This window comes from Centroberyx affinis, unplaced genomic scaffold, assembly GCF_046629955.1.
Source record: "Centroberyx affinis isolate AG114_WGS23_722 - 3 ecotype Tasmania unplaced genomic scaffold, CSIRO-AGI_Caff_v1 ptg002088l_1, whole genome shotgun sequence".
Classification (NCBI taxonomy): domain Eukaryota; kingdom Metazoa; phylum Chordata; class Actinopteri; order Beryciformes; family Berycidae; genus Centroberyx; species Centroberyx affinis.
The window spans coordinates 1-12,325 of record NW_027280414.1 but is presented as its reverse complement, the minus strand read 5'-3'; the positions used below and the strand labels follow the sequence as shown (position 1 = coordinate 12,325).

The following is a 12,325-nucleotide window of genomic DNA, read 5'->3' as shown; positions in this document are numbered from 1 at the left end:
GAGAATCAGTTAGACAGACAGTTAACTAGCTAGCTAACTAGCTAACTAGACAGATAGATAGACAGATAGATAGCTGGCTAGCTAGCTAGACAGACATAACTAGCTGGCTGGTGTAGCTAGCTAGTTCGATAGACAGATAGCTAGCTTGGTGCTAGCTAGCTAGCTAGACAGATAGAGAGCTAGCTAGAGAGAGAGAGAGAGAGAGGACATGAAAGAGAAAGAGCTGTCATGGCTCTGAGCTAGGTCTCTCTGTCTGGGCTCTTCCCTATGTACATCTCGGCCAGCTTTTTGAACTGCGGTCCCCAGTTAGTGAGGTAATCGTACTCCTGGTCCCCCTCAGTGGCGGCGGACTCCAGCGAGCTGAGCGACTCTGCCAGGGAGCCGCTCCCCTCGTACGCGTACGTGGCCAGGGAGTCGTAGGGGGGCGCCGTGGGATCCGAGTCGTTCTCCTGCAGCCTCCCGTTAATGAAGTCTCTGACATCCGTGTTATCCTTTATGGGTGATGTCCTCCGAAAGGGAAACAGCATTTCGGGTATGATGTCCCTGCGCAGCTTGTTAGCATCCATCACCTCTGGGTTGCGCAGCGTGCCGATATCAAAGGCCTGAGTGTCCTCCTCTCCGCCCCCTTCATCGTTGTAGCTGACGACGTTGTCTCTGACATCCTCTTTGGAGATGATCAGAGGCTCCTTCTTCCTCTGCCTCCTCAGGGCAGCAAACAGCACCACGATCACTACAAAAAACAGAGAAACACAGAGCGAGAGAGAGAGAGAGAGAGAGAGCGCGGCATAAGATGTGTGCCTCCTAACATGTGTCATGCATTAAAGAGCACAGGGGAGCGGGAGCGCAGAGGGGAGACACATTTGCTATCAGTGATAAATCCCCAGCACTGCCTCAGGCATTCACCTCCTATTATTAAAGATTCAGCAAAAAAGCTTTTCTTTTCTCTTTTCCCTTGAACGGCACATTCACTGTACCAAAGGCGCAGTGGTTGGAGGAGCATTTCTTTTCTCTCTCTTTTTTTTTTTTTTTTTCCTCCAGACTTCCTATATTCTCTCGCACACGATTTCATATCTCATCTCCCTCATTCTCTCTTCCCGCAATAAAAGACATTTAATCAGAGACTGCATTCCTTCCAGAGAGCGGCGCTGTGAGAGAGAGCAAGCTTTTAAATGAACTCATAATTCTCCCCGAAAAAAGGGGCAGCAATCTCTCATTTGGGACTGGCACGAATCCTGCTTCACCTGTCCTCCCACTCTCCTTCCCCTCCCTCCTTTCCTTTCGCTTTTTCTTCGCAGCAGGTACTATAGTTGTCTACTTGCCTCCCACCCAGGTGTTAATTACAATGCCTTCGCCGTGGGGTGGGGTGCGGGGCGGGGGTGGCTCTTTAAAAGGTTCTGCACCAGCATTTCTGACTGACCAGTGCCACGTTTTTAGACAGCGTGGAGGGCTGCAATGAGGAGGACCAGATAGGGGGAGCCGTTCCAGCTCAGCGCCTGCCTGTCGGAGTCAAGCGGAGGTGAATGAGACAGTCTGTCAGGGGGGTTCAAGCGCGAAAAGCGTCGGATAATGAGCAGATGTCATGATATTTCGCTCAAGAGGAGAGCATGGAGTTCAACCTTCAGCGCGCTCGATCTGGGGGGAGAAGATCTATCCGACCGCCGGACACGCAATTTCGGGAAAAGGGAACTTTAAGTTAAAACAGGTAAAGTCTGTCGATACTAATATGGTCGTAGGGATATGAGTCAGATGCTAACCGCAAAGCAAGAAGATAAGCAGAGAAATGATCAGGTTCAATTCATGGACAGAGGACAGTACACACACATGCACACACGCACATCGACAAGGGTATACATTTAAATTCTTCAGTGTGACGCCCTTTATGTGGTCCGGCATGATATCCCACGTTCACAGTGTCCAGTAGCTAAGCCTAAAAACGCTGTTGTTCAAGTACTGTGCCTGGCCAAGCAAGGTAGTAAGGTTCAATGACAGTTGAAACCCATTACTTATTGATATGCCCTTGAACATAAGCACTACACATTTCTGCTTTTTGCTTGGTAAAACGATATGCGCTCTTGCTGTTCTGCACTGTATGCTTTTATATACTGCATTACATCACAAAGAGGGCTGAAGTGGTGCTTTAGGATGTCAGGAAATAGCATGCGACCTACTTTACCAGGGAAATACACAAAGACCTTTTTGTCAAGTGGATTTATTTGCTAATGAAAGCAGCTTTCAACCACTGCACTATTTTTCTGAGGGAGAACCGCTGCATATAGCCAAGTATGTAAAGTCATGTCTTATCAAGTGGCGGTGGCTTTCATCACTGCTGATTACTTCGATATTAAAAGGGACCCAACAAATACCTCCAGTCGCACTGTGCATCTGATTCAGTTATCTATGAATGAAAACTGAAAAGTGTCACTGATGCCGGCGTGTTGAGATACTGTATAATAGAAAGTGATATTATACAATACTGTATTTTTAAGGGGTTCTACACGTTTTTAGCTTGTGACCTCTTAAAACGAAGCAATGCCCACTCACAACTTCTGTTACAGATTTGCATGTGCAGTTCAACCAAAGAATGATTTTCCCTTTTCATTTGATTGTCGATTGGCCTAAAGGTTTAAAGCTTTAGCAAAAAATTAGAAAAAACTCTGAAAAAACAGACATGATAATATTAGATGTATGTTTTTCCTATTCCATAAAATATCTCATAACCCCCCCAAAATTGTCTTGCGTCCCCCTGGAGGGTCCCGACCCCCGGGTTGAGAACCACAGTCTTATGGCTCACAGACAACAAACAATAAGGAGGCAATCACAGGCTTCCTTTTTAAAGTAATCCAAACATAAATATATCACTGTGTGATTGCTGACTCAGCAATCACACTACATTATCATTATATATCATCATCATCATAAATATACATTTTGCCATTTTTACTGAACTCCTAACTCCATTCTTCTTCATTGCTCTTATGTTTTGATATTTATGATATTGTGGGGTATTATCTATTGTTTTTGTGTGTTGTATTTTATTTATTGTGGTGTCATATTTCAGCCAACCTGTGAAGCCAAATTTCCACTGTGGTGGACAATCAAGTTCTATTCTATTCTATTCTATTCTACTCTTTATCACTGATTGAACAGTGGTTTGTTTGAAATAAACAGAAGATGAACTGGTTAGTTAGCATGAGCAGCGATAGCCACTATGACTTAACAAAGAAGAGAGCGCCAACCTACAGAAAATCCAAGCTCCGCCCACACTGTTTGATTGACAGGTGATCTCTGGGAAGTGCAGTGCAGAAACACCACAGCAATGAGCGTTGAGCACCAAAGATGTCCCAGAAATAAAAATAAATCTAAAGAATTTTACAGATTAGCAGGACACAGAATGCCAAGAGGGTTCAAAAAAGGGCTTTGGAGACGGAGACACACGCACACACACACACACACACACACACACACACACACACAGGGAAGTCGTACTCACTGAGGAGGATGATAACACAGAGCAGGATGGCCACCAGCGCTCCGGTGGTGAGGCCGTCGGAGAAGGGCAGCACCTCCGGGTTACATGACTGCATGTTCCCCCGGCTGTCGCAGGCGCACACGCGCACAATCAGCGTGCTGGTGCTGCTCTGGATGGGGTAGTCGTTGTCTGAGATCACTACAGGCAGGAAGTACATGCTCATCTCTCGCCGGCTGAATCCTCCCCTCCGCGTCAGGATATTGGCAGTGTTATCTGCGGGGGAGGGGGGGGGGGGGGGGGGGGGGGGGGATGTAAAAATGGGGGGGGAAAGCTGAGAAGCTGTTTCGGTCACCTAAACGATCACACAGGACAGAATCCAAATCTTGATGAGGTTAAACCATTTTCCTGTTCTCCTTATCCCTTGATAGATAGACAGACCTAAATAATTGTAATTGCAGCCTTTGCACACTGCAAAAAAACTCCATCTAAATGAGTCATTTAGTCTCATATTCAACCTTCAAATCTTAATTTTCTTAAAACAAGAGGTGAGGTAGAACTTTTCTGGAAATGAGTGTCAATAAATTGAAACAAGTGAGAATAAAGCAAAATCACTGCACTACTATCAAGAAAATGACACTTGATTCTACAAAATTCTTGAAACAAGTTGATTTGCACTGGAAACAAATTAAATTATGTAATCCCGTTGGCAGATTCCTTCACTTGTTTTATGAAAATTAAAATTTTCTGACTCAATAATAGACTGAATGACTTGTTAAGATGAAGATTTTTTTTGCAGTGCAGGGGGATTCAGAATTACTGGCACCCTTGGCAAGGGAAATACAAACGGTATGAATGAGCTGTTCTGTTCAAAAAATTTGGGAAATATTTTCTTCTAAAATAAACTGAAAAGTTTATAACTCCAACAACCTTTATTCCAAAAGAAAATACTGTAGCTTTGTTGTTACGCTTGGCCACACTTGCTTGCAAAGCTAATTAAAGTCTTTCTAAGTTTGTTGTTTGTTAAAATTCCACTTCGATTCTATATAATAGTTAAAAGTCGGACCCATCTGGAGTCTCGGCTACAGTCTCTTGCGTTTGCATGCATCCCAGTGGCTTTCCAGGTATAGAGGAGATTTGGCTAGTATTTACTCTGCTATAGTGTGAACTACATGGTTGACTGATGGTAAATAATGGCACAAAACTCGGACCCAGAGGGAGTAAAGCAGTAATAAATCATAACTGTTCTTTGGTTGAGCATCAAGAGGGAAATGGGAGTTTATCTTAGGATAACATTTTATCTGGCGATTTTCCTAATGATCTCTAGAGGGAAAATTATAAGTGTGAACTTGACTGTATCCATCTGTATTTTTACTGACAGTGGGAAGAGGGTGAATGTTTATTAGGATTTCTACTCCCCGAGAGCCTCAGTACTTTGGCATTTGTTTATTCAACCGTGAAGTCCACACTATACAAGAGTCTACACTGTGCCAGAGAAGAAATAACAGCATGTAGAAAGTTCTGAAAAAACAAAGGCTTAATGTGACACATTCAAGGCTGCAGTGAAGATTTGAAAAGATTTTTGAAGGAATATAGCACATATCATGTAGGTTTAGGCACACTGAAGCAGTTAAACTCAATATAAAGCCAATATACAGGTGTAGCCATTGAAGAAGTCCCACTTTTCACTGTAAGCTTGCTGAACTAGCACTGCATGGCTCCCTAACCAAGAGGTGTTTGGAAAAAATACAAATTTTACTCTCCTTTCAGTTGTCAGAAATGATTAGGAGTGATCTGCTCTGAATTACAGTATTCTTCCACAACATACAAATGTCCTTCTATTGTATGACATTCAAGAAAGAACTGTCTGCAGTACAAAGCAGGACAGATGTGGGATAAATGCATGAAGGCAGACTTTTACAATGCCTGCCACTGTAAATGGAGTTTTGCCAAACAGCTTTGGAGGACTTTAAAAGCTCTTCAGCAAAGAGTAGCCTACCAACATGACAGTAAATAAAAAAAAACAACTATCACACATTGGAAATACACAATCTTTCTCAACAAGTACTATATATATATATATTCTATACCTAATTCAGTATTTTCTACAACACATTTACATTTTTGTTCTAATATTCATATAGGAAAGCACTGACAATTGCAAGATATTATATCAGAAACATGTAGAATAACAGTTTATTACCTTCCCTGTCAACAATGGTGAAGTTTGGGTTGGAGGCGCTTATGCTAAAGACAAACTTGTGTCCAACCAGGGGTTCGTCTGTGTCAACGGCACTTATCGTCTGAATCAGCTGTGGAGAATGGAAAATTAGTGTGAGAAAAAACACCGGAAAGGTTTTGATTGTCCTCTCATAATCTAAATATCCAAAAGCATATGTTATAGTACAATGTTTAAAACGAAGGAATGGCGGACTGTGGCTACTCCAATCTCAAACTCACTAATTCTTTAATGGACAGTTCCATCACCCCAACATCACCAATCCTCTTCTAAGTGAAGTGTCTATGAGGCCAGCCTGTACCTCACTAGTGTGCACAAGTACAGATGGGACTAATCTGGACTCTGGAAATTTTGACATGCTGGGTTTCGTATGTCCATAGAGGAAGACATCATGTCAGAATCAGATTTTGACCAATTGCTTTGTCTAATCAAGTTTGCTACTGGGAAGCACTGCGGGTCATGGTGGGACTCGAGATATAAAGCAAGTCAAGACTCAACAAGTCTCTTGAGTCTGTGGGGCTAAAGCAGAACATGAATCCAATGGGAAAACAACCATCTTCTGCACAACTCAATACCATTGAGTTGTGCATACTATTAGCAGGGAGAGTAGTAGTATTGGCCTTTTTTCACAGGCATTCAAAAATGTAATAGCATGGAAACAAATATAGAGGCTTTGCAGTTGCATCACAAATCTAGCAACCACATCTGGCACCATCATGGAGGTCGACTGGAGAACTGGCTGTGCACATACAATGGCTAAATTAGCAATGCAATTGATATTAATGTTAATATGCAACGTCTAGCCACTACAAATGCTAGCTTCTTCTAGATACAGTATGTTAGCTTGTGCATAAATCAGATGTGTTTACAGCAAGGCAAGTTAGCTGACCAGCTTCTATGGTTATCTAGCTAACAAGCAGACATGATCTAAACACAAAATCTATCAGATATATCAATGTTGAATGATTTTCCAGTCAGAAACAGCACAGAAATTTTGTGTTTTCAGTTCTGTTGAGACGGCCAAGTTATAGGCTACATTTAGAAATCAGCTGTTCACATCCACTGCTTGCCAAGAGCTGAGGACCTCCAATATGGCCGCCAGAGGGTGTGTTACAGCACCTGACTTTATATTTACACAGCAATTATACATCATAATTAATATATTTTCAATACTGCACAAGAGATTATTAATTTCAAAGCACCTGTCCTGCTTTGACGTTCTCGCAGACAAATGTGTCATAAGACATGGCAAACTCAGGTGCGTTGTCATTAACATCCAACACCTTGATGAACACTGGCACTCGAGTTGTCTGCCGTGGGTTATCTGAAAAACAGAGTTAATAATAGGTTAGCATGGATGATGGTGTTTTTTTCTAAATGCATCTCTTTTATGTCCATATATTCTGCATACTTGTGCCAACATTCTCCTGTTTTTTGTTTTGCTTTGTTGTTTTTTTTATGTATGGCAATATTTTCCATGGTGGTATCATCAAAGTGAGCATCATACTCAAAATAGAGATCTATTTGCTGCTATATGATCAAGATTTAAAGGGCAATAAATACAGTTTTTACTCCCCCATAGCACTTTTAATAACACCTTTAATAACTTTTATAACACCTTTGCTAGGTGCTGAGATTTCTGGCTTTCGAAATTCACTTTCCAACCCATACTCTGTTTTGGAACAAAGATTCCCAGACACTCTCAATCCCCCAACACCACCTGCTTGCATCACCTGCTCAGGGATGGAGGACGGTGCAACAAGCAGACAACCAGCATCGCAAGATGTTTGAGTTATGAAAGCTAAAAAGCCCAGTTCTCAAGCCAAAAAAGCAACGCAGTAGCATTATTGCAGTATTTTGCACGGTGATATGTTACCTCTTCACTGGTTGTTTCTGTTGGATCACTGCTCTAATAGCCAACTATATTCTGAAAACATGAGAGAGAGGGGGTGGGGCTGTGCCAAAGTCTAAGGAGGAGATAACTTCTATCGATGTTGTTGCAATTCCTTCTGGTCGTAGATTTATTATTGCCCCTTTAGATAGAAATATATTTCAGCAATATAAGCAACAATTACTTATTTCTGTAGCCACCACAGAGATGTTGTGCCATTTGGACATTTCTCTGTCCAGCGCTTTCAATGTTGTGATGGTTCCATTCACAGAGTCAATGTTGAACAGCCTCTCCAGATCTGTATGGCGGTCAATAGAGTATCTGCAAGAATAATGCGAAGATGTAATCATCAGCAAAGCATGCCAGTCAATACCAATAAATATACAGTTACTTGAACACTGTAAACCCACACAGCACAGTGTATTTATCTCTCTATCTAACAACTGTAAGATTCCTTGTAACATTAAGTGCAGTTATGAGAAAATGCATTTACGATCCTTTCTGCTCTCCACAGAAATGCCTGCGCTGATGTTTATCTTTACAGTAAAATCACACTAAAGCAGTTCTTCAATCTATAAAAATGTATTTTCCACAGCACACCACTGATTGGCTCCAATGGGGGATTTATTCCATGCTCTCTATTGTCAGAAGATGATACATCCTGCCTAGTGCCTCCTCATTTGTCATTGTCAACTTTCATATTCCACTGAAATTTAAATATGCAACACAATACTCCATGTGGCACTGGCAGAGAGTGGCATATCTCTGTGTCAGAGACCGGCAGGCGCCATATGTGTGCAATGGCAGAGCTGAGCAGTGTGAATCGATAGAGCAAATTAGGCTCTTTCACTTTGACTTTGTGCAGTGCCACAGAGGGCTTACATAATTCTGGGAAATAAACAGTGTCTGTATTCACTTCACAGGGCCGCCGCCATCTTCCGCTGGGAAATCACCAGGAGGGACCCATGAATAATATCCTTTTCTTCCCCCTCCGCACTGACACATGGCTACGCTGATGGATTAGATTTAGCCAAGTGAGCACATTTTCATCCCCTCCAAAAAAATAAAAATAAAAAGAGAAAACTGATAAGAGGAGACTTTGAATTTCTACCATGTGTTGCTTGTTTTGTTATTGATTTCTGTACCATTATAATTAAAGCTGGAACAATGAGTTTGGTCTCGAAACAATCAAATTACCCCAAGAAAACATTGCACCCACTCTGGTCATGAGGAAATATCTGCTTAACAGGCCATTGATGAATTGCTAAGTTTACTAAATTTGCTTTTATCCCTGATAAGGATGAATCAGTTGTGAGAAGGAAGGGACAGGGATTTGGCAGTTTGGCGTTGTTTAGAGTCCAGACACTTCCCTCTCTCTCTTGGATCTTACTTGACGGGCTTGTTGTCGGCGTCGGGGTCCCGGGCCGACACCACGCCGACGAAGCTGCCGGCGGCCGTGTCCTCGTGCACCTCGATGATGTACGGGTTCCTGGTGAACACGGGGGGCTCGTCCACGTCCTCCACCGTCACCTTCACCATGGCGTAGTCTTTGAATTGCAGGCCGTGGATGAACCGTGCGTCCAGGTAGGTGTTTTTCACCTCCACCCTGAACTCGTAGTCCTTCTTATTTTCGTAATCCAGCGCCTGGAGATGAAAGAGCAGCAGAATTCAAGCTGTAGACTATTCCGTTAAAAAAAAAAAAAACAGTCCGCCTCCAGGATTTTGATAGGCAATTCATTGCATTTCATTTGTCTGACTTTATCTTATTCACACTCTAAACTCTAAGTTACAAATCCAAGTGAGGAATACTGATCTTGAAGATCTTCTTACGGGAGAAGTAAAAAGAGTTTCCAGCAAAAGACTGCTTTATATTATTCATTTCACAGGCTTAGAGTATCTGGTTTTATACCGCAGCTCAAAATAATTTCAGTCGTATATCTTTCACACATGAATAAATGTTATCAGGGGGCTGTTTCTAATCTGAAACTATACTATCTATTTTTTTTCCATTGAAGTTAAACACGCTGTGTTATAATTGGCTGACATATAAAGGAGAGATGAAAAGAAAGCTAAAATTTCATTTCATTTAAAGAGAGAGAGAGAGAGAGAGGTTAGAGCCAGATTTCAACCTGAGTCAGACTCTTTCATGAAAACTTGACGGGAGTCGAGAAGCTCTTTAAGGTGAAAGGACTAAACTAGCTTTTATAGAAATAATGATAGCAGCAGATGTGTACAATCTGGGGAATAGCTGGCCCTTCATCCAAAAAGGAGCATGTATACTGCAAAAAGTGTCATTTAATGTCCTTTAATCTTGTATTGAGTCGGAGTCTGAATCTTATTTTGAGTCTTAAAATCTTATTTTTCGTATAAGTGCAAAAGAAAATCTGCCAAGGAGGTGAAATAGTTATTACTTTTTTTTTCAGTGCAATTTCTCTTGTTCTCTCCGAGACTTTTCTTGAAACAACTGAAAGTTTGTTGAAATCTTGAAGGCTGTTCACTCCACTTGGATTATATCACTCGTCTCAAGACGATTCTTGCAAGAGGTTGTTTTGCATTGCAAACAAAAGACATCATCTCACCCTATTCACATGTTTTTCCTTTTCACTTAAGAAAAATAATACTTTAGCGTTCAATAATAGTTTAAATGTCTTGCTGCAGCAGGTATTTTTCTGCATGTGTCTGTAAGACTGCAGAAGGCTTTATATAGGACCTGGAAAGGAAGGTAAACAACTGAGAGGAGTTATTTACTTTTTTAATTATGATGACTCCCTCTTGTGTGGTTTGGTCGGTGATGATGTTGAACATGACGTGACCGCCGACGATGCTGTACTCCATTTCAGCGTTGCGGCCCACATCCGGATCGTCGGCTTTAATTCGACCGATCGCGCCTCCGATCTCCGTCGACTCCGCAGCGGTCACACGGAAGGAATCTATAGATGACAGGGAAAGATAGAGATTCATTGCGGATTCTTTCTTTTTTTTTTTTCCTGTATGTGTGTGGGTGGTGCAGCAGGCATGAGAGTGTGAGAGAGAGATTTGTCTTAACCCCACAGATGAGACCCGGCATAAAAAAACGATCAGTTGTGTTTGGAGGCCTGTATGGTAAATCAATACAATGAGCGGGAGACATAGCATCTTACGGTTAGCAAAGCGCGGCGGGCTGTCGTTCACGTCGGAGAGCGTGATGCTGACTGTGGTGGTTCCTGAAAGCCCGCCCATCTGCCCGGCCATGTCTTTGGCCTGGATCACCACCTGGTAGTTCTCCTTCACTTCTCGGTCCATGCCAGGCAGAGCCGTCTTGATTGTGCCTGAAAATAAATGTTTTGGGTTTTTTTTTTCTTTTTTACCACTAATGCCAGCTTAATCTAATTTTAGACATGCTGTGGCTAAATGTGAGTGATGCCTTTGAAAGGGTTTTCCTTTGAAGGTTGCATGAGTCACAAACAAAGTGAGCCGCACGTTGACATGCGGCTGCAGAAAAGAAACAGCGTTTTCATAATTTTTTAACACTACGGGCGCTGAAATCATCTTGAAAAGCAGAATAAAAGGTGCAGCTCCTCAGCTTTTAATATTAGATCTGTTAATTGACTGAAATGTGGAACGGCTCATTTTCTTAGAAATTAGATGCAAACAAAACTAAGAACTTAATTATACATATATTTTACAGATTTTTTATTTTGCGCTAAAATTGGCCAGCTCATGAAAGTGTTCTGAAAGAGAGATTCAAAGACAGAGTGAAAAGAAAAAAAAGCTTAAGGTTTCCAAGATTACCAACACCGAGGAACAGAGAAAATCCTTATCCTGCTTGTTTGATTCTCAAAAACACTTGACTGAGCAGTGCCAAAAATCTGTTTAGAGACTCGCACAACATGACAAACTGCATGCATGAGATGTTTGTTGGGGATGGCTTACCATTTTCAGAATCCACAGAGAAGTACGGCTGCCCCTGTAGAATGCTATATACAAGCTTGGCACTGTTCCCATATGTCTGATCGTCGGCGTCGGAGGCCGTTACGGTGACAACGGATGTACCTGCAAAGCAACAGACGATGCCGGTTTAATGCCAAAGCTGTGAGTCTGCACATATCAAAAGACGGTTACGCATCCGTTTTAACTTTTGTTCATCCAGGGAAGATTTGCTGAACACTTAGGCTCTTTTTCAGCAATGCTCTGATTCATATTCATTTAGTTACACATATTCATACCTAGCAGCTGCCCAGTATAACTACAGTCTTTTGTTGTTTGTCAGTAAGTAGCTCCACTCAAGCAATTGGGGTTAATTGTCGTGCTCAAGGCCACCGCAGCTGATAGAGAACGTGTGTCCCTGTCCACTTCCATTCACTCTCTTCTTCCTTCCTTTCCATTTTTTCCCAGCTGGGATGTGAACCAGCAACCCTTCGGTCACAACCCTGCTTCTTATTTATTGATGTTTTGGCAATAAGAAACAAGAGATTCCCCTTTCCATGCCATTCTGAAGAAGGCAGAAAACAACAACACAACCACACTGATTGATTGATGCCTTTAACTTGCTGCTGAATTGTAAAGCACTTTGAGCTGCATTTTGCATGAATGGTGCTATAAAGATAAAGTTCATCATTCATTCATTCATTCATTCATTCATTCATTGATACTTTTTAAAGCAAAGTAAAAATAGAGGCAAAGGTTCCACAGTCCAAGATGATAGTTGCCTCTCATTATTGTATTGTACATTATTGTATTGAATAGTCTA

At 41.9% G+C, this 12,325-nt stretch overlaps 1 protein-coding gene across 1 annotated transcript; it reads right to left on the bottom strand.

Annotated features, from left to right (window-relative positions):
- Positions 1-239: 239 nt before the first annotated feature.
- LOC139654448 (cadherin-10-like) lies at positions 240-11,733 on the bottom strand. The gene is made up of 10 exons (XM_071531512.1): positions 11,714-11,733; positions 11,509-11,633; positions 10,737-10,904; positions 10,345-10,526; positions 8,987-9,240; positions 7,781-7,917; positions 6,908-7,029; positions 5,670-5,778; positions 3,491-3,742; positions 240-730 (listed from the first exon to the last, which is right to left on the bottom strand). Exons 1-10 carry the CDS (start codon positions 11,719-11,721, stop codon positions 240-242), a joined length of 1,848 nt encoding a protein of 615 aa, XP_071387613.1. The 5' UTR covers positions 11,722-11,733.
- Between the last annotated feature and the right edge of the window lie 592 nt (positions 11,734-12,325).